The sequence below is a fragment of the Melopsittacus undulatus genome, chromosome 4, assembly GCF_012275295.1.
Source record: "Melopsittacus undulatus isolate bMelUnd1 chromosome 4, bMelUnd1.mat.Z, whole genome shotgun sequence".
Taxonomy (NCBI): domain Eukaryota; kingdom Metazoa; phylum Chordata; class Aves; order Psittaciformes; family Psittaculidae; genus Melopsittacus; species Melopsittacus undulatus.
In genome coordinates, this window is record NC_047530.1 from 89915772 (window position 1) to 89936845 (window position 21074).

The 21074-nt window shown below is 41.2% G+C and overlaps 1 protein-coding gene across 1 annotated transcript in view; it reads left to right on the top strand.

Annotated features, from left to right (window-relative positions):
* Window positions 1-21074, top strand: part of LOC101875296 (unconventional myosin-X-like) — an 82401-nt gene that overhangs the window by 50568 nt on the left and 10759 nt on the right. The window contains exons 23-33 of the mRNA XM_031053156.2: window positions 3948-3987; window positions 5476-6267; window positions 8233-8356; window positions 8819-9062; window positions 9918-10013; window positions 11667-11760; window positions 12377-12432; window positions 13824-13966; window positions 15627-15821; window positions 18386-18543; window positions 19790-19913. Of these exons, the coding sequence (XP_030909016.2) occupies window positions 3948-3987; window positions 5476-6267; window positions 8233-8356; window positions 8819-9062; window positions 9918-10013; window positions 11667-11760; window positions 12377-12432; window positions 13824-13966; window positions 15627-15821; window positions 18386-18543; window positions 19790-19913 (2066 nt within the window). The remainder of the gene's footprint in view (window positions 1-3947; window positions 3988-5475; window positions 6268-8232; window positions 8357-8818; window positions 9063-9917; window positions 10014-11666; window positions 11761-12376; window positions 12433-13823; window positions 13967-15626; window positions 15822-18385; window positions 18544-19789; window positions 19914-21074) is intronic.

The following is a 21074-nucleotide window of genomic DNA, read 5'->3' on the forward strand; positions in this document are numbered from 1 at the left end:
GTATCTTGCACTTATAGTTCGCTAGCACTAAGGGAGGTGTACAAGCAGGTCTCATGACACTGGAACAGCAGTTGCATGAGAAAGTGGCCCAATGCCAGGGGACAGAGTTGGGGTGTGCTTGTGGGCAGCTTAGAATAGAAAAGCAGCATAGAAAAAGAGTATCCTACTTCACTTAGGAAGTCAAATTGCAGTGCATTTTTCCCTTTGGAATCTACATGGTATTCTGCTATGGAAAGTACATGAAAGCTTCACTGATCAGGCAAAGATGCATATTTTTCTTGTTGCTTTTGTAGCTGTAAAGGAAGATTTATGCAGTCTTCCAAACTCTCGAAGGATTAGCAGTATGAGAAGATGCCAATATCATGGGTATGTCCAGTGAGATGCATCAGAGAGCAAGATGGGCAGTGTACCTCTGCTGCTACTGTTGTTCTTACATTCATGAGAATATACATGTGTTTCTGCTGCTGTGTATCTCTCATCAGGGATATGGATGTGCCAAGAGATCAGAAGGAGAAAGGAAAAGCTAGTGTGACAAAAAGAGGCAATCTGTGAGCACTGACAGTATACCTATTGAGAATCCTGCACCTCATATCATTTACTGTTTGCTCCATGGTTACCTACATCCAAGCAAAACTGGGTGTCTCTTTTGATATTCATTTTAAGAAGCATAACACTTAAACTATGAGATTATTACATAAGTTTGAACAAATAATCCTGTGACATGAAGTTTTTCATAAATAGTTGGTTATGGTTTTTATAGTCTTTTCTAACATACTTGTCCTGATGTTGGATCTTGGCAGACTTAATATTTCTCACAAGCATCAGAAAATTCTAAGGTTAGAATCATGTCACAAGAAAAAGAAATTGCTTGCAGTTTCACTGCAGGTAGTAGGGTGATGTATCTGCTGGGACAAGACATGGAGTCAGTGACAAGAGTGATGAAGTTTAGTCAAGGAATTTGTTGACCAACACTGAAGGCTCCTTTTTATCAATATGTCAGTTTTCAACAACAGCTGTGCAAGTTCAGAATGTCAAATACTACAGACACTCTCTTGGGTCTAAAGTCCTCATTGTACTATGTAGAGCCTGTCCTCACCTAGATAAAAGAACCTATTTAGCTTATTCAGTCTAGTGTGTTTCTGTTCCTACCCTTTGGTTCCCAGCCCCATGAAAGGTGTGATGAACTCAGCATCATTGTAAAGAAGTGTCAGTGTTTCTAGGAATTGGGTGAACAGCTCATTTTGATTTCATTTTCTGCTTGAAGTCAAATGGCTTCATTCAGAGTGATTAGCCAAAAAGGTACTAGCAGACAAACTTGGCTAAATCCTGAACTTCCATGGGACCTCAAAAATGAAGTGGAAGTCCACAGAAATTGCAGATTGGCTAATCTACTGAGAACAAACAAAAAAACCCAACACACATGCAAGGAGAAAATTAGAAGGCCCAAGATGCAACGTGGATTGTAACAAACTAAAAGTTGGCATGCAGTTATTGTGCATACACTTGGGGAGATATGGAGCAATTTGGTCTACTGTTCAACAGGAAGAAAAAAAATATAATGTTGAGAAAGCTGAAGTATTTTATACTATTTTTTTTTGTCTTCCCCAGAAGGAATAAAACAACACAGATGTGAATTGAGAACCTAATATGAAAATAAAAGGTTAGGGAACACTCAGATAAATCAGATTACAAAGTCATCCAGACTTAGTGAAATCAAAGTTTGGGTACTTCAGAGACCAGCTGAAGCAGTTCTATTTTATTCTCTTTCTCCTGCTTTGTGGGTATGAGTGGAATTTCTATAAAATGGGAAAATTCCAAACCCCCATTTAAAATCGGAAGAGGGAGAAAGAGGGAATTGTGGACCAGTCAGCCTAACCTCAGTTTCAAGAAGATACTGAAACAAACAGTGGTAAATGCTTGATAAAGGAGTTAAGAGCTAACATGGATTTCTGAAGAACAAACAACATTAAGTTACTTGTTTCCTCCTCTGACAGCTTATGACATGCCCTCTGGAGAGGGAAAAGCCATACAGGGTGGATAACTTGATTTTGAGTAGGTAGGGATTTTGGCATATTATGACGATTCTCTAAGACACTATAACGAATGTGGTTTGGAAAAAAATACATGAAGCAAGATTAGGATTTGTGGTTTTAATGCATTATATTAATAGAATCAGAATAGTTACGGTTAGAAAGGACCTTAAGATCATCTAGTTCCAACCCATTGCATTTTAATTAGTAAGCAATAGTAGGCTCTCATTAAATAGGAAAGAACTCTTGAGTGGGATTTTTCCATGGTTTGTGCTAGTGCAATGTTTTCATAATAACTTGTATGAGAAAATACGAATACCCTTATTAAATCTGCAGATAAAACCATCTGTTGGGGGGCTGTAAGTATAAAACTAGACAGGATTATAATTTGAATAGTTCTGCCAAATTGAAGAAAGGGTCTGGAAAACGTAGGGTAACTTCCAATACAAACATATGCAGGTCTACAAGTAGGAATAATCAAATGCACAGAGAGAGAAAAACGAATGCGTACTTCAACTGCAGAAGAAGGTTTGGAGGCAAAGTTGAGTATGTTTCCAGTGTCATGCTGTGTGAGAGGAGAAAGCAAATGCTGTTTATAAACAGGATCCTTTCTGTGAGATGTGGGGGTGATTCCTCTGTTCTGCTTGGCACTTGTACGGCTTCAGTTGGAGTACTGTCCTTATTTTTGGGTATCACATTTCAGGAAGAGTGTGAATCAGTTGGAGATGAATGGAAAGCAGCAAGAAATATCAGAAGTCTAAAAAGTGCAAGGAACAGTTGCAGGGATTAGTGTGTAGATTGTAAGTGGTATTCTTGATTTGTTTTAAAATGGCTCTACTTCTCTGCCTTATCATTTAAGGCAATTGTTTAACCCATGGCTCTTAGAGATCTTTCAGTAGAGTTGGAACCATCTGGATCTCACTCATGTCAGCTTTCATTTATAAACATTTCCTGGAATTTTTTTTTTTTTTTTGAGAGGGAGAGTGCAAGAGTGAGAACTTTGTGACCAGCAGCTGCAATTTAGAGTTTGGCTGGGAAAGGTGAAGGCCCTGGGAAATAAATATTGTTGCCCTCCTGTTCTGCTTGGGGTCGTATTATAGGTTTGAAAATTCCTACTGCCAGTCTGAATTCAGCTGCACAGTGGTTACTACAGGCAGACTTCCATCCAGCCACATACTATCCCTGCTTCCTGTGCATGACCCTGGCATTTTCGGCTAGTTCAGTCGCTTGTAGCATGGTTACTATGGAGAAACTGGCCATAATAGCGACAGCTTTCTCTTGAAGTACAACCTTTTTGATCTGAGTAGAGATGCAGTACTGTGGGATAGTTTTTAACTCTACTCATGTTTACTAACAAACTGACTCTTGCAGCCCTTACTGGTAAGCTATGTTTTGCATGCCATTGAGAAGTTACGCAAGCTGGAGCACTCAGGTCTCTAGAATAGAAAGTAAAAGCCAAACAAAGCACAAATTCCATTGTGGTATTACAATAATTCTGTTTTTTAAAAAACCAAACCCACAGAGTTTCCTGGTATCTGTCAGTCATGCAGGTACAGTCTCATTTAATATCAGTGGATGTACAGTACTTCAGAAGATTCTGTTTACATTTATCATGAGTCTACCTGATCAGTCCTTCTGACAGTGTTTCCAGTGTCCTTCCTAGTGTGTTCTAGCTAGTCTGTTTTCCTGACTGATCTGAAAGCTAAGTGTGCAGAGGAAATTTGTTGTATCCATGAAGGTCATGCCAACCACAGAGAATTGGATTTTCAGTTAATCACAAAAGCTTTTAATTCAGTCTTACCACAGGTACATACTTTAACCTTAACTGTGGAGGGGTGATGTGTCCATGTAATTCTGAAAGCCTCATATAGGAGAACTGGGACTATCTCTTGACTATTGTGTCTTGTTTCTTAATAGAGAAAAGGACCAACTGAATCTGCTACTCCAGGTGGCTCAGGTAAGTTTAAGAGTTATTCTTTACATACATTTTCTATTGAGTATCTGTGAAGGGTCCCTCATTGCCTACACTTTAACCAGTGCTAGTATTTTTATTGTGGCAACACTATTTAAGAAATTGGCTTTGTTCATTCAAAACCTGCAGATATTTGGCTTTGGCACAGGAGCATAGAGTGAACAAGGTGGTGTTTTTTTCAAGGCTCATGTACCAGCCTGCATAGTTCCTATTTGAAAATTTCTTATTGAACATGCGACATCCTTTCTTCTCTCTAGTGCTTGAGCTTATTATATGACCTTGTGATGTGCTGAACTGTGACAGTCTGTTTTGCTGGATTGTTGCCTGTAACAGACAAAATAAGTGCAGCCAGCTGCTGCCATGGCTAAAATAAAGTCCTTGTAACTGATCTGATTGTTGGTACTTGATATATCAAAGAGCATACCACCTACCCTGAGGTGTGTGAAAACAGCTGCGTATTTTCTTACTTCTTGTCTCAATCCACTTGTTCCCCAGTTTTAGGCCAGCTCTGTTCTGGAGAGATGATAAGTTAGAGTATAGAAATGCATTTGTCCACAAGTAAGAATCAAGTAGAGAGCAATCAACAGGATAACTAAAGAAAGCAAGGATTGTACCTTAAATGGGCCAGTTCATTGGCTGCATTGTCATACACCCCATTCAGGAAGTACATGAAATCCTTTCGGAATTTATTTTTGTTTTTCCTTGTGTGTGTGTGTTTTCAGCATCCTCCGTGGAGGGGAAGGTGGCTTTAACTTAGAGCTAAATGTCAGTGAAAGTTACCGGTATCTTCCGTCTTCTAATTATTGTGTACTTGCTAGAAATTTCCTGTTACTTTAGTTATGGAGAACAGGAAGACTGAGTCTTCAGCAGCCAGTCATCATCCGTCCAGTGATGCTAAAGAATGCCAAGAAATTCTGGGTGGAGTTTTGGTGGAGTGAGATTGGAATGGATGTAGTCCTTACTTCACTGCAAGTACCCCTTCCAGACCTAGATTCTCATGGTCAGACCCCCATCTCAGGAAGCAACGAAGTCCCCAAATCTTCCAATGAATTTCCAGGAAATCTTCGGCTCTTAAGCAGGCAGTGCATATATGTATTCATATTGCTCCTTTATGTGTGTGAGATAGTTCAGAAAGAGGCAATGGGCTTTCAGAATGCTTTTACCCAAATTGAAGGGTACAAAGGGCTATATATGAGCAGCAGACAGAGAGGATCTTCTAAAATTTCACCGATTCCAGTGAGTTTATTTGTAAGATTCAGAAAGGAGGTAGGCTGCTGGAAAAAAAGGAGGTATGTGAAAATCCATTATTTCTACTTTTAGCTTTTATACCATGGATGGTTGCAGGATGCTTAGAGTCACCTTTTTTGCAAATGGGAAGTACAAGGCAAACAAGATATGAGGAATGAAGTATCCAGGCAAAGAACACAGATAATTGAAGAAACTGCTTTAACACTGTTATATATATTCTTTAAGGTGGAAGCAGTAAAGACTGAGGAGGTAGATATTCCCCTGCAAGAAGAGGAGAAACGTCAGATGGAGGAGATTTTAAGACTGGAGAAGGAGATTGAGAAGTTGCAGCAACAGAAAGAAGATCACATGTCTATCCTCTGTGAAAATACCAGGAATGAAATCAATCGGCAGCGAGAAGAAGAGATCCAGAGGCTGGAAAAGGAGGCATCTAGGGTTGCCCAAGAGTTCTTGGAGCTGCTGGATTTTGGTAATCTGGATGAAAGTGTGCAGAACTTGGAGCGCTCACTTTCTAGTGAGGGGACACTAAACATTGACTGCAGCCTGGTGGCACCACTGGCTGAAGAAGAAGTGGATGAGGGTTTTCATGCTGATGACGAAGGACGACCAACTTCCAGTTTGGTGGTCTTGAATCAGCATGGCACAAGAAGCAGCAATAACTACTCAGAGAAAGTCACAGACACAAGCCTTTCAGTTCTCCATAGGGAAGCTGGAGAGGTTGTTCCTGCTCCAGAGCAACCTGTGGATAGAACCACTAGCCCCAAGGAGCAGAGGGCTCTATCTGATCCAGCAGAGACCATTTACAGCACTGTCTCAAATACAGAGAGGAGTAACAGTAGAGAGGTGGGAGAGCCGATTTACACTTCCCCCCCAGATGTGGAGTCTGACTATGACCATGAGGAATTTGATGGCTGTGGAGATGCAGGTAGCACCTCAGCTGAGCCTCTGAATGGTGAGGAAGGACTGAGACATTCCCATGGTACCAGCCTGGACTCCAACCGTGGCAGCCTGGACTCGGTAAGATGCTCTCCCTTTACTTTTCCAGACACTAGTGTAACTTTGTTGGTATTCTTAATATCCTTGTCTTCTTACTCTGTGTCTGCTTGCTCTGGGTATTATTACTAACATATAACTCCCTGTTACATCAATGATCAGCTTGAAAAAAAAAGGGAAGAGTCATAGGTAGGCCGAAGGCCAGAGGGCTTGTGATTGTCCAGTGTCTACTGGTACAGAAGCTAGCACATGTCTCTAGACTATTTTAGGTTTTTTCCATCACCTTATATTAACCTAATACCCTTTAGGAAGACTGAAAGCAGGCAACTAGTATCTTGTAGGTATGTGTTCTGCCTTAGAGAGATTTCACAGAAGCAGCCTGAGCTTTCAGTGGACAGTCACAAGAGGAAATGGGAAGGGCTGGGGTTTGATTTGTTTCCATCACTAAAGCTTCTCTCGTTCTAGTCCTGTTACTGTTCAGAGTCAAGGGTTTATTTTCAGCTACTGTGTAATAGATAAGCTATTCTAAAGCTACAAGAAATTGCTGTGCTTATCCAGGCTAGGTCCCAGTGCACATAACCGAGACTGAACCTTTTCAGTCCCACTGAACCTTTTCAGTCCCACTGTCCCCTACCATGGGGACAGTGACATGGTAGTAAAGCTGGGCTATTACCTCTACACTTGGTGCATCTCAATTTAGATCCTGTACTAGGCTCCAAACTTCCTGATTGCCCTGAGGCTAGCTGCTTAATAATGCAGTGATAAATCCCCATACAGAAATGGATGTCAGGTAAGCCCGCATAAGATTATGAGGAGTTCAGGTGTGAAGCCAAAGATAGCCATAAAAATACTTCAGATAAATTATGTCTCTGAGAATAGAGCTTAGAGCTATAAAATATCTTTAGAAAATGATTGACTGATTGATTGATTGATTGATTAGTTGATTTTTAAGGAATTCAGTTTACTTCCTTTGCTATTCTTTTCCAATGGAAGATTGTGACCTCTCTAAAAAAGTTGCTTGGTTTTTCCTGTTTGCATTTCCCTAATGTCAACTGCCAGCCATCAGAATATTTTATGATGTGATCTGCTTGAGTAAAGGTACCTTCTCTGTGGACAGGTACTCGGATCACTGTCAGGTGATCTTCAAGTCATGAATCATTCTGTCACAGCCTGAACCAGTTTCCACCATTCTTCATAAAATGTAAATAAGAAGTGGAGGGTTTTATTGAGCTGCACAGTGAGTAAGACCCATGAAAAATACAGCTGATACTATGTCATAGCAAGAGGCATACGAGATATAACTGCGGTGGGGTCAAGATCCCATCAGTAGCTGCTGGTCCAAGAGTACTTGCTTTTTGAAACTTAATGGCAAGAGAAGGAGAATGACTGAGTGGAACAGGAATGAGACAAAAGAGTAGCACTTTGCAGGGTCACAGAGAGAGGACAGAAGGGAAACATGAGAAAAAGCAACATGCATTTGGGGAAAGAAAAAGTCTAAGGAGCTGCCTTTATTAGTATTAAATTAATAAAGCCAATCAAATGAAGTTGTATTTAAAGTAAAGGAAATGATAGGGTAATACGGGGTTTCGTGTGTAAAGTACTTTCTTATGGTTGAGGGCCGTTATATAGTTGTAGAACAGGGATGAGTACATACTGTGATATTATTTCAGTAGTTTAGATCTTTGGACTGTGGGCTCTGCCTTGAAACAGGGAAGTTTGTTACAGCAGGTAGCTGGAGTTTTCTAGCCATGTCCACTGCTGCATGTCACTTTCCTTTCTGTGATGGAAATTCCATGCTCTGGAGACTATTGCTTTAGGCATTAATGGGTAAGCGGTCAAGCCTCTAGTTTTACTGTATTGCTTTTTTTGCACAGGGAGTATGTGTAATTTTGCACCTTCTGATCATGTGACTTTTCTAACCTTGTTAATTTGCTCCAGTCCTACAATCAGGAGAGCCCAAGTAGCCTGTATTTCTTATTTTCTGTGTAGTTCCTGGAGAGTGAAGAAGAAGTGGATGTTTACATTGATACAGATGAAGAATTTTGTAATGGACGAGTCACTCTCTTCAATGGCACAGGACCACCTTATTTTCACAGCTATCTCTACATGAAAGGTAAGTGCTTTAGCACAAAGCCCACTTCCCTCTTCTGTTTCTCCAGAACCATCATCTTCTTCGTCTCTTAGTTCTTTGTTTAATCTTTTTTTCCCCTTCCTTTATTTAACGCAAGTGAATCAAACAAGTAGGAGGTGGATATGAGGGAATTGAACTGGTTTTCTTTGCCACTGGGACTTAATTGTGCCCACTTAGTATGGGCTTAAATGACTCATTCTGAGCTACAAAACTGAAGATAGTATAAATATATAGTAGTGCATGTATTTCTATATTTTGTGTTTGTTTCACTAGTTTGTTGGGGTTTTTCTCTGTCCAGACTTAAGCATAACCTTATTTCCCTCCTTCAGCTCCTTTGTTTCATCTAGGAACTGAAGTTCCTACCAAGTACTGAAGAAGGAGGGTCAGAATGGAAGCGTGGCTCTTGTTGCATGTCTGATGAAATCTTGCTTTCTTGCTTTTCAGGAGGTCTCATGAACCCATGGAGGCGGCGCTGGTGTGTTCTGAAGAATGAGGCCTTCATGTGGTTTCGCACCAAGCAAGAGGCGCTGAAGTCAGGCTGGCTCTATAAAAAAGGTGGAGGAATGTCAACACTTTCACGTCGCAACTGGAAACGTCGTTGGTTTGTGCTTCGAGAATCCAAGCTGATGTACTTTGAGAATGATAGCGAAGAAAAGCTGAAGGGGACAATTGATATCAGAAGGGCAAAGTGAGTGAAGAAATAAATCTTTGTGATCCCCAGTATTCACACTCTAAATTAATAATGAAGCGTTTAGTGCTACCAGTTCAGCAGCCTATGCTTTTCCCATAGGGCTAGGAGAATCAGAAACATAAGGAAAGAAAAAGACAATTAGAACTTGTAGTTTTATTCTGGAGGGAGTCTGGAATTACTTGATAGTTCTTTTTCCAGTCTTGCATTTCATAATTCAGCAGAAGCTCTTTCCAAGCCATGGAAGGAGCCAGAACAGGAGGGGCTAATTAAGTACATACCCCATGTGTTCTCCCCTACCCTGACTCCATCTGTTTCCTGGCGTCTCCAGGCATTCACAGAGGTGGTATGAAGCTCACAGTGGGATCTGAATGTGGCAACATGTACTATGCTTTTTCCTGAGTCCCGGATGCTCTTTTTGCTACTTTAGCCAATTCCTCAGCTCCTGCTGTAGGAAAGGAGAGACTAGTCATCTGTTAGCATTATGTGGTCCTGTAAAGCGCCAAAAAGTGTGGCACACCCCACTTGTAAACAGCCCTCTGTATCAACCTCCCTGTTATCTCTTCTTCCATCTCTTCTTCCGTGTAATCCTGTAGTCTGATGGTGTCTTGAAAAGCCATTTAACACCTTCAGTTTTGCTTTTGTAGTAGATTAACAGCACAAATCTTTTTAAGATCCTAAAATCCTTAATGTATACTGGAAAAATGTGTTTCTGTTGGAGTTATAAGCCATCTGAATCAGTGCTTTCCCTTCTCTATGTTGAATGATACAATGTGGAAAAAAATGTTGGCCAGATGGAATTCATGCTTGTGAAAGTTTTTTCGGTTTTGACTCTTGTGATTTGCTGTGTTCCAGAGAGATTGTGGACATTCATGAAAAGGAGAATGCCTTGGACATTGTGACAGAAGACAGAGTTTATCACATTGTCGCAGAGTCACCAGAAGATGCCAGGTACAAGAGGCAGTTTTGTTAGGTTTGTTCATTCAGTGCAAGTCTGACCCACCTTGCTCATGGTACAGCCTGGGAAATATAATCACTTCCCTTTTGCTGGAGAAAAGAAGGGATTCATTCCTGACTGTCATTTTGTGCTTACTGGGAGGTACCACACCTACTCTGGGGACTCCCAGTTGCAGCTTCTGGGATGGTGGTTCAGCCTATCAGTCAGTTAGAGGACTGCCACCTTCATACGTGGTTGTAAGCATGCTGAATTCAAGGGTTACTTCAGGAGACACACAAAATCTTAATACAACCTGGAACATCTAATAGCTGATTTATTTATTAAATGGAATCTTCAATCAAACAAAAAGTCTATTCATGTTGTCTGTAAATGATTGCGAGAGCAGCTGGGTCTTACCCAGGAGACAGAGAAGAGGCTGCAGCTTATTAGAGTCTGTAGTGTCATCTGATAAAATCTCCTCAGTGCAAAGCAAACAAATGACTCATGTCCTTCCTTGGTGTCCTGGCCAGACAGTGGGGATCAGTCATTTAAGGGCAGGTTGGACAACCTATTCTGCCTATGTAAAGCCAATAGGTTACTGTCCATAGCTGCTCATGTCTTCCCACTTTTTCCACTGCTACCAAGGCTTTTACTCTCTCAGTTCAGCCAGTGTAACTGCTTCTCTGATCTACTTTAATCTGATTCTGTGGAGTTATTTAGGGTTGGTTATTATTTCATTTGGATGTAGGAAGAGTATGGGGGAAGGTGTTTAGACACTAACAGAAATAGTCTGAAGAACAGCCACATGAACAAGAAACAGGCAAATTCAAGGGGCAGTAGCTGAAGAAACAGTAAGTTCTGAAGCCAGGACTGCCACAACTGGAAGGAAAAGGAATGGGCCTGCCCTAAAATAACATTGCAGAATTGGTAGGAGAAGTATAAAACAAATGGGTCCTCTGTCAATGCCGTATCAGTCTCTGTTCTGAGGGACAAGAAAGCACCAACATTTGCAGTAGCAAGATTAGCAGATCTGATAGAGTATCCAATTTGAGAATCCTTCATGGAGTCTAGATGTTTGTCGATATCATTAGAAGCTGCAGATAAGAATCTGTTTGCTCTGTAACAGAGATTAGCCTCAAGATACGTCTGTAATGAGAAGCTCTTTCACAGCCAAATAATTTAAGTCCAAATTAACTTATAAACCCTGCATGATTGGCAGCCATATGACTTTTGAGTTTATGAGCATATCATAGAGACACTGGTTAGAAAGGCTTCCAGCCGTCTCTAGGACTCTAGTCCAGGAAGATTCCCAACTGATCCTGACTGCTTTACAACTACTGTGTGCTCTTCTTAGTCTGCCGACATGTGCTTATGTAAAGCGATTGCCTGCTTCCAGTTCCTTGAATAGCAAGTAGAAAACTGGATTTTGTGGGAGCAGCTGTCAGTGGGTTGGAAAACGTGCACAGAATTTTCATGGATAAATAGGGAGGGAGGAAAGATGACATTAGAATCTGGTATGATCAGTCCAAGAGATATTTTGTACTATAGTCCTCAGGAAATTGTGAATGAAGAAATTTTCCCACTGGCAGCTCTCCAGATTCCTTGATCATATTCTACAGCTAGCTTGACTATCCAAATCTTAACTGTGAGTCTCTTTCAATTGCCAGCGGTTGGTTTAATGTCCTGAGCCGAGTACACAGCGCTACAGCGCAGCAGCTGAGGGAAATGCAAGATGAACAGGCCAATCCAAAAAACGCTGTGGTGAGTTACTGTGCAACCAGTCTGTGGGGCATGCTTAGAGCCCTCTGTGTTTAACTATTTTGTGCATGTTTTTCCAGCACTTGCAATGATATAGTTCATCAGCTGCATCAGAAAGTTGCACAATTATAAAGAAACAACAAAGATGATAGAACAAAGGGGAACATGTGGTAGGTGGCTCAGCTTGATCACTGATGGCTGTCTTTGGTTTGAGGGAAAGATTGGGGCTGCCTTATGCAGATAAAATGCACGGGATTATGGGACTAGTCTGGGACTTCTGTCTGGGTCACAGTTACTCCAGACAGAAGATACACAGTTGGGAAGAACAATGTATTTATGTATTTTGCCAGTACTGAGATACCAGTGAAGGTTATTTCAGACCTTCATAATTTGGAAATTTGTAGCTCTTTTTCCTCCAGTCCCATGGAGCCGTTGCACATCTTCTCGTGCTGTTCAGGGAGAAAAGATGACTCACTCGTGCCTTTCTCACATGTTAGTTTCTACTCAAGCTATTGGAATTCAGGATAATATTTTCAGTTCCAATCCTGCTCATGGGTGAGAATGTCTGTAATTTAAGATGCAAACAATTCCTGTTCTCTGTGTCTTTCTCACTGTACAGGGAACCCTGGATGTTGGGCTAATTGACTCTGTCTGTGCCTCAGACAGTCCTGATCGGTAGGTACAGCAGCCTGACCATCTCTTAGATTAGAAACTCTCTAACATTTTTGTGGGTAGGTCCAGATTTTATTTGGGGTTTGCATTTGTTTAAGTTAATGAGAATTCTTTTCCACATAAACATAACTGAAGTGTAGCTTGTTTCAAGCTGTGTCATTTCACAGGCATGAATTTCACACTGCATATATTTGCTTTGAGTGAAAATGGTCTTCTCTTCCTCTTAAAAGTGGAAACAGCATAATCTCAATTTCAAGAAATTACAGGCTTACCTATTACTAACACTGAATGAAAATGTCCAGCAAAAGCAGCACTTCCAGTTTTTTAACAGAGTAATTTTGTTGTAAATTTAGCAGAAAGAAACACCAATGTGGAAAACAGTAGATAAATTGAGAAATATCTGTTGTTCTTGAAATCTTTGCAGTGCAACAGAGCACAGACCTTTAGTTCACAGATTGGTTTGTTTCAGAGAAGAGACATTTCGTATCACTTACATTAACATTTAATTATTTCCCACAGTGTTAACAGGTTCAGACAGGGCAAAGATTCTTACTACAGTGCTGGAGTAAAATGTTAGTTATTATTTACCTCTGTGATCTGTTGGGTTTTTTTCTCACACAGGTTGCCAAGGCTTTGGGGTTACTAGTTTAGGAAATGCGTATCTTGTTAACAGACTAAGATTTAATTGATCAAAATGTTTTAGCCAGTTCTCAGCATGGCTTCCTCATGGTTAATCTGTGTACCAGTAGAAAAACCTGGGCACAAATAGTAAGCTGAACAGAAATCTTTATTTGCTTTCAAAGCTTTGAGTCTATCCTCTTGGAGCTGGTCATATTTTTGTTCTCCTGTAGAGCACCAATTCTGTGCAGAACTGTGAATGTTCTTTTGGGAGGGCACATTTGTCTGTTGCAAGAGAAGAACAGAATCATTTAGAACTCTTAAAAACCAATCTCAAACCCATTTTAACTTAGGACCCTGCTGGGACCTATGTTTTCTACTGCATGCCTGGTGTTAATAACTATGAGGATAATGGCTGTACTAGCTCAGTCTAGTGGTACTAACACTAGCTCCGTGTGACTGGAGGATAGAACAAAGTCCTGTGTCTATGAACCCAGGACATTTTAGAGCTGGTCATTAACTGATTAATGTTTTCTAGTCTTCAGAAATAGCTTTTGAAAGATGTTTAATTCCATTTATCTGGTCCCTGCATTCATCAGTTTTCAGATTGGCTGCAAAGGAGATGCTCTTAAGTTTTTCTGCACTCCTCTGTAGTTTGTATTCAGAGACTCTTACTGCATTGTATATGGGAAGGTAGAGAACATGGCTTTGGGTGTGCTGTGAGTTGAGATACTTGTATGGTTACAACCAATTTCAGTGCTTTTGTTTTCTGGCAGACCAAATTCTTTTGTGATCATCACAGCAAATCGGGTGATTCACTGCAACAGTGACACTCCTGAGGAGATGCATCACTGGATCTCCCTGCTGCAGAAACCAAAAGGCGAATCTAAGGTTGATGGCCAAGAATTCCTTGTGAGAGGTAAAAGGAAATGCATATGATTATAATACCTGAAACTCATCTTCCATTTATGATCTGTAGGGAGGTGTGATTGCAGATAATCCCATCTAACTGCTCCCCAAAACCAATCATTCCCTGTCCCTCTCCACCTTCCTGCCTGCTGCTTGTTATGTCCTGTGTTATGCTGGCACTGACTCATATATGATTCCCTGTCAGGTAGTTTCAAAAGGCTAAATCTGGAAAAAAACAAGTACTTCTCTACACATTTAGTTTTTGGATGTTAGTTCTATAGCTTATTTCAACATGTCCAGCAAATGCTGTCAGGGAACAGCAAGGGAGTATGGCTGCTGTTTAGGAGCAGCTGGCTTAGGCTGACTATGACATGACACTGCAGCTTTTGTTTTCAGAAAGCTCTGTTCCTTCTGACACCTGTCATGTAGATAGGGAGGGAGAGAAATCTTTGTGGGATATCTGCTGTCCTCAGCTAAACAAACTAACCTGATTAGGGTCAACGTAGTGAGATGAAAAGAATTCTCTGAGGCTGAGCAAAAAATGTAAATTATGTCTCTATTTAGAGCTTAGGTGGTGATGGAGGACCTGATGCATTAGTTCTGATCACACATATTACAAATATTACCCCATTTGCCTCAAATATTTTTAAATTCCCTTAGTACTTTCAGCCCATCACATGGTCTTAAAGGTATGAAGACGCTCCTGATCCCATCTGTGGAAAGCAGGAGCATGAGAAAATTGCCTTATGCCTTCCAGGAAGTATCTGTGATGAATAAAGGTCCAACAGTGCTCACGGCAAGGCAGGAGGACAGGAAGAAGAGGGTTACCAAAAGTGGCATAAGCCTTCCATCCTAGTCTTAAATATTTTAAGGAAATTAAATGATACAAAGCAGAGTTTCAAACAACAGTATGAATACCTTAAATTTTAAATACTTAATTGCAAGGCAGCAGTTCCTTTCATCTTATATTGTTAATTAGTTTAATATAAAAGGGAATGCTGCTTTGCAAAGTCAGCATATGCTCTGAACTTCTTAGTAAGATGTTTGTGTGACAGTGGTGTAGCCATGAAGGCGTATGTTGAGAAGGTCTTTATCTTTTCTTTATATGGAACCTCTGGTCTCACATTCTTTGAACTTTTTGCCTTGTGGGTGGACATTACCTTTTACAGCTCTGAATAGAAAATTGCCTTTTTGACAGCTTTCACAACTCAGACTGTTACGTTTTCTTTTATAGTATTGAATGTAAAATGAGAGAAGACGTATTTTTCCTGACCATGAGAGGAAGAGGTGCATGTATCACCAAACCTTTTTCATTGAGGTTTGGATAAGCATTTGGCATCTCTTTGGAGAAATGAATTATAAAGTATGTATTCACATGTTTGTGACTTGTGAAAGAAGCATTCTTAATAGAGGATGCCCTCATGGTGATGGCAAACTAAACCACAGATCATTAATAAAAAAATACATAGAGTTGAAGGATGGAACAGCTCAGTGGAAAATTTTGGGCTACTTTCTTACAGAGACTGTACATAATACTGCCACAGCCAGTAAAGCAGAGCTGGTAGGTCCCAGCATGAGCCTTTTGCATAGGGGTGGAATTCTTGTCATCAGGCAAGAGACAAGATAGCTGTGGTGGCAAAACCATTGACATGTCTGTATTCCTGTGCTAGGCTGGCTTCATAAAGAGGTTCAGAGCAACAATAAGATGTCATCTCTGAAGATGAAGAAACGCTGGTTTGTTCTGACAAATACTGCCCTTGACTACTACAAGTCATCTGAGCGCACAGCTGCCAAACTTGGCACACTTGTGCTCAATAGCCTCTGCTCCATAGTACAGCCTGATGAGAGGGTCTTCAAGGACACAGGTAAGAGAAGAAAGCAGTATTGAGCAGACCTTCCATGCATGAAGCTGCCTGAAGAAGGGATAATGCAGGAATGTAGTGATGTATCATGTTGAGAAGGTGGTCTTGATGTTATCTGAGGCTTTGTGTCTGGCTTCAAACATCTTTTCTCACAGAAACTGTAAGAGACTTGCAAATGGCCAGAGTAGTGTGCAAGTGGCAATTAAGTCCCTTACACTTGATGGAGTTACACAGTGCTGATGTTTTTTCACTGAGTAGTGTCACTATTGAAGTGTTTCCCATATCGGCAAAGGGGCATGAATTCTTGTAGTTGACACTGTAATTATCAGAACATCTCTATAAATAACTGTCACTTTGTAGCATGACCTACATTTGTCTCTGGGGACAATGTTACTGTCTCAAATAACAGCAGTGGCATGCACTCTTTTCTGTAGCATCACTTAACTCGTTAGAAACAAAAGATTACAAGGGCCTATGTTTGCTTTCTGTGCAGTGTCACGCAGTTCTGGGAAGGCAGGATCTGGCATGATCCTTCCTGGCTTGCCTTACGAGTTCAGGAGGGAAAAACGGTGAAATCCCCCTGACAGAGAAGATGAGCCTTAGAACAAGACTTGAAATACCGGACATTTGAGTAGTGGAATTACTTGGGGTATTTCTTAAAAGGTCTGGAAGCTGGAAGCATTTAGGAAAGTGAGATGAGAGAAAATTTCTTCCACTTAGAACAAGTAGTCCATGTTTTTGATCTCAGCAAATATCTAGGGCTGCTTTTAGCAAAGTGAATTTGTCCTCTTCTCAGTTTATGTCAAATACAGTATTTTTAAAGGCTATGGTAATTCATTTGGCAATTTGTGTGCTGTATGTAGAGTGGTCATTTTCTCAGTGACAAATAGCACAGTGTAGCCCAGATGCTGTCTATGAAAGTGACCTCCCTGATTGGCAGGAAGTATTCATGTTACACTGCAAGATAGTTGTATCTTGGAAAGCTGTCTTTGTACCAAAATTTGGATTAGGACCTTTCTGCTGATAAATATGTTTTGGGAATGGGGGCATTAATGTCTATCTAGTCAATTTTAACTAGACACACCATATGTTGCTATCAAAGCAGCAAGGGTTTTCTCTGACATGTGCTACAAACAGGAAGAGAATCATAGAATTATTTAGGTTGGAAAAGACCTTTAAGATCATAGAGTCCAACTGCTAACCTAGCACTGCCAAGTCCATCACTAAAAAACCATGTCCCTAAGCACCATATCTACATGTCTTTTAAATACCTCCAGGGATGGTGACTCCACCACTTCCCTGTGCAGCCTGTTCCAATGCTTCACAACCCTTTTGGTGAAGAAACTTTTTCCCAATATCCAAACTAATCCTCCCCTGGTGCAACTTGAGGCCATTTCCTAAAGTTCTATTGCTTGTTGCTTGGGATAAGAAACTGACGCCCACCTCACTACAACCTCCTTTCAGAAGGTCTGCCCTGAGCCTCTTTTTCTCCAGGCTAAACATCCCCAATTTCTTCACCCACTCCTCAAGACTTTTTTTTCTGGACCCTTCACCAGCTTCATTGCTGTTCTTTGGACACACTCCATTACCTCAGTGGCTTTCTTATAGTGACAGGCCCAAACCTGAACACAGTGTTCTGAGGTGTGGCCTGACGAGTGCCAAGTACAGGGGGACAATCGCTTTCCCTAGTCCTGCTGGCCACACTGTTCCGCTACAAGCCAGGATGCTGTTTGCCTTCTTGGCCAGCTGGGCATACTGCTGGCTTATGTTCATCCAGCAGTTGAACACCACATTGAGGTCCTTTTCTGTGGGGCAACTTTCCAGCCACTCTTCCCCAAGCCTGTAGAATTGCATGGGGTTGTTGTGACCCAAGTGTAGGACCCAGAACTTTGCCTTGTCAAACCTCATACAGTTGGCCAGCCTGTCCAGATGTCTCTGTAGAGTCTTCCTGCCCTCCAGCAGATCAGCACTCCTGCTGAACTTGGTGTTGTCTATACCCAACAAACTTACTGAGAGTGCCCTCAGTACCTTGTCCAGATTGTTGATAAATATGTTAAACAGAACTGGCCCCAGTATTGACCCCTGGGGAACAGCACTTGTGACTGGACACCAACTGGGTTTAACTCCACTCATCACCACACATGCCATCCAGCCAGTCTTTTACCCTCCAAAGAGTACACCCATCCAAGGCATGAACATTCCATTTCTTCAGGAGAGTACTGTGGGAAATGATGTTGAAGGCTTTACTAAAGCCTAGGTAGACAACATCCACATCCTTTCTCTCATCCACTGTGCGGATCACCTTGTCATAAAAGGGGATCAGGTCAGCCAAGCAGGTCCTGCTTTTCATAAACCCATGCTGATTGGGCCTGATTGCCTGGTTGTCCTGTAGTTCCATGTGATGGCACTCAAGATGATCTGCTCCATAACCTTACTGGGCACAAAGGGCAGACTGACAGGCCTATAGTTCCCTGGGTCCTTCTTGTAGATGGGTATCACATGTGCTGACCTCCAGTCAACCACATAACATGGAAGCAAGTTTTACCTTCCAGCTTATTTCTCCACAGGCTATTGGAACATCATTGTCCATGGGCGAAAGCACTCTTACAGACTGTACACAAAGCTGTTGAATGAAGCTATGCGCTGGGCTTCTGCCATTCAAGGTGTCATTGACAGTAAAGTTCCCATCGAAACACCTACACAACAACTCATTCGTGACATCAGGGTAGGTGGCATTATGCTAATTCCTAAGTGAGTTGGGAGCAGCCACATCACCACTGGCCTTACCCAGTCATTGCTGAGAACGTGGCAAGAAACAAGGTTGCTGTCTTAGGGCGGGGGAAGAGGGGGTGGTGCAGGGAGTGAAGAAACCTAAATGACTGTGAAACTAAACAATCAAATCTTATGTTAATTTTACTTTGAATTAGCATGTTATCTGATCTATGTAAGTCTAGGCTACAACTGTGTGTAATTACAAATTGCAAATCCCTGTTTCATCCTTTCCTAAACATCCTCTGGATGCAAATATAAAAATTTCCATTCCTACCAGCCATGTGACTTTGCTGTACCCTGAAGTCCTCCATGTACCTTAGGTTTGTGCGGGTAATAGCAAAGTAAAAGGGCAGAAAGAAAACATCCATCAAAATAGCAGAAATTGTGCCACTGTAAAAGGAGTAGTTATTGAAAAGGCTTCTTTCCAGAAACTGTGGTAAATTAAATGTAGAATCGTATTAGAAGACACACCAAAGCATATTTCAGGAGAAATGTAATGCAAACATATGCATTGTGATGAGCTCTAAACTAGATGCAATTATATAGTAACTATTTGGGAAGAAAGAGCTGGGAGTGATCATGGAGAACCTTGGAAAATTTCAGCTTGGGGTTCAAGGACAAATGGAATGTTAAGTATTATTAGGGAAGGCATATAGGAGGAAATGTGGAGGATGATGCCAATATATACAATAGTGACAGGCCCAGATTTTAACACCATGTGCTCTTTGATTGTCTGTTCTGTAAACACATGGAGTACAACCAGGCAAATGCAGGAAGGTCAGTCTCATTATTACATATTAAACATGGCGGATCTGTGATCAGAAGGTCTGTTAACCATTTATTGTTGAAAGCTTGAAGGATATACCAGGGAGGAATCATGTCATATATGTCTGTTACATGCCTGCCTTAGGTATCAGCCACAAGCCACATTTGAAGTGAGGATCCTGTGCTTGGCATTACCCAGTGTGGCTATTCTTATGTTTAATTTTCAGCAATAATGTACAGAGTGATTTTTATATGTGAGTTATGCCTTGGCCCCCTAGTTCCTCTATGGACCTCCAGAAAATTAGATAAAGGTGGTTGAGCTTGAACACAAATGTGTAAGGACATCCTGTGAAGGCTTTTCCCCATTTAAGGATCATTATAATCCTCTTTTATTTTTATTTCTTATTTCCCCTCCCTCCCCTCTCTCTCCCCAGGAAAACAGCACAAACTTTGAAGTTGTGGAACAGACATATAGGAGGAACCCTATCTTGCGATACACCCAGCACCCGTTGCATTCCCCATTGCTCCCACTACCATATGGAGATGTTAGTGTCAACTGTAAGTATTTTACCCATGTGACAGAATCTGCTCACATTTTGGGGATCAGTGTGGAGCCTGAGCACCACAAAAGTGGTCTGTAAGCGCTCTCTATGCAGGTGAAGTTTATTTGGGTTTACATTCATTTGGGAAGCCCACAGGGGTCAGAGAAGGGAGCAGATCCTTTCACGACCCAGAATGTATTCTGTGTCCACTGCCCTGACTCTTACAAACACCGAGTCTTAAAGTAAATGGGGGCAGGTAGTTTGTCATCTCTCTGTAGGATGTGCAATCTGTCATCCTTTAGCTGCAACTGCGAATAGCTCCAGCACAAATCCTACAACAGAATTACATTATGCAACTGGCAGTGAGATATTATTCCCACATACAGAAGCTGGTGTAAAACCAGACGAAATGAATCCTTTCTTCAAACTTTTCAGGAACATGAAAGAGTTAGACTGGTAGGCCACCAGCAAACTGAGGTAATTAGCTGATGATTCCAGACTGTTTGGCAATACTAAAACTGAAAGCTGTTGCTGAAGACCTATAGAAGAATCTCTAACACAGAATGACTGGGCTGCAAAATCTTTTCAGAAATTAATTTCAATCTGGATATGCAAAGCAATATATATGGGAAAAACAGTGTTGCATGGGTAGTGATCTAGTTCTGCTTAGGAAAGTGAACAGAAATTCACATAGCTTTATGAAAACGTCAAGTCCTGTGCTGAGCACAGAAACACAACAGCTGATGCAAGGTCTTGAAAGCCTAGAAAACAAAAGTCTCTGTGCGTCTTTACTGATGTATCATGCTCCTGCATCTTGAATACAGGATTCAGTTTGGCCTTTCACATATTAACAAAGATACATGAGAAGTAAAAACCTACCCAAAGATTAAAGGCATAGAAAGACTTGCCTACAATTAAGAGACTAGACAGAGCAGAACTCTACAGCCTCAAAAGAAAGCTTTTAGGACTAGAGTACTGTCATGGAGAAAGTGAAAGGGGAGTAACTGCTCACTCGTGATACAACGATCAAATTATAAGTGGCAGATTAAAAGCAAAGAAAAATTTTGGTATACAGAAAAATTACAGAGCAAAATCACTGTGGAACTTGCTACAGGGCTGTGTATTAGTACTGTACAATTAATGCATGACCACTGGGGATGCAATGGCTGTACAGGAG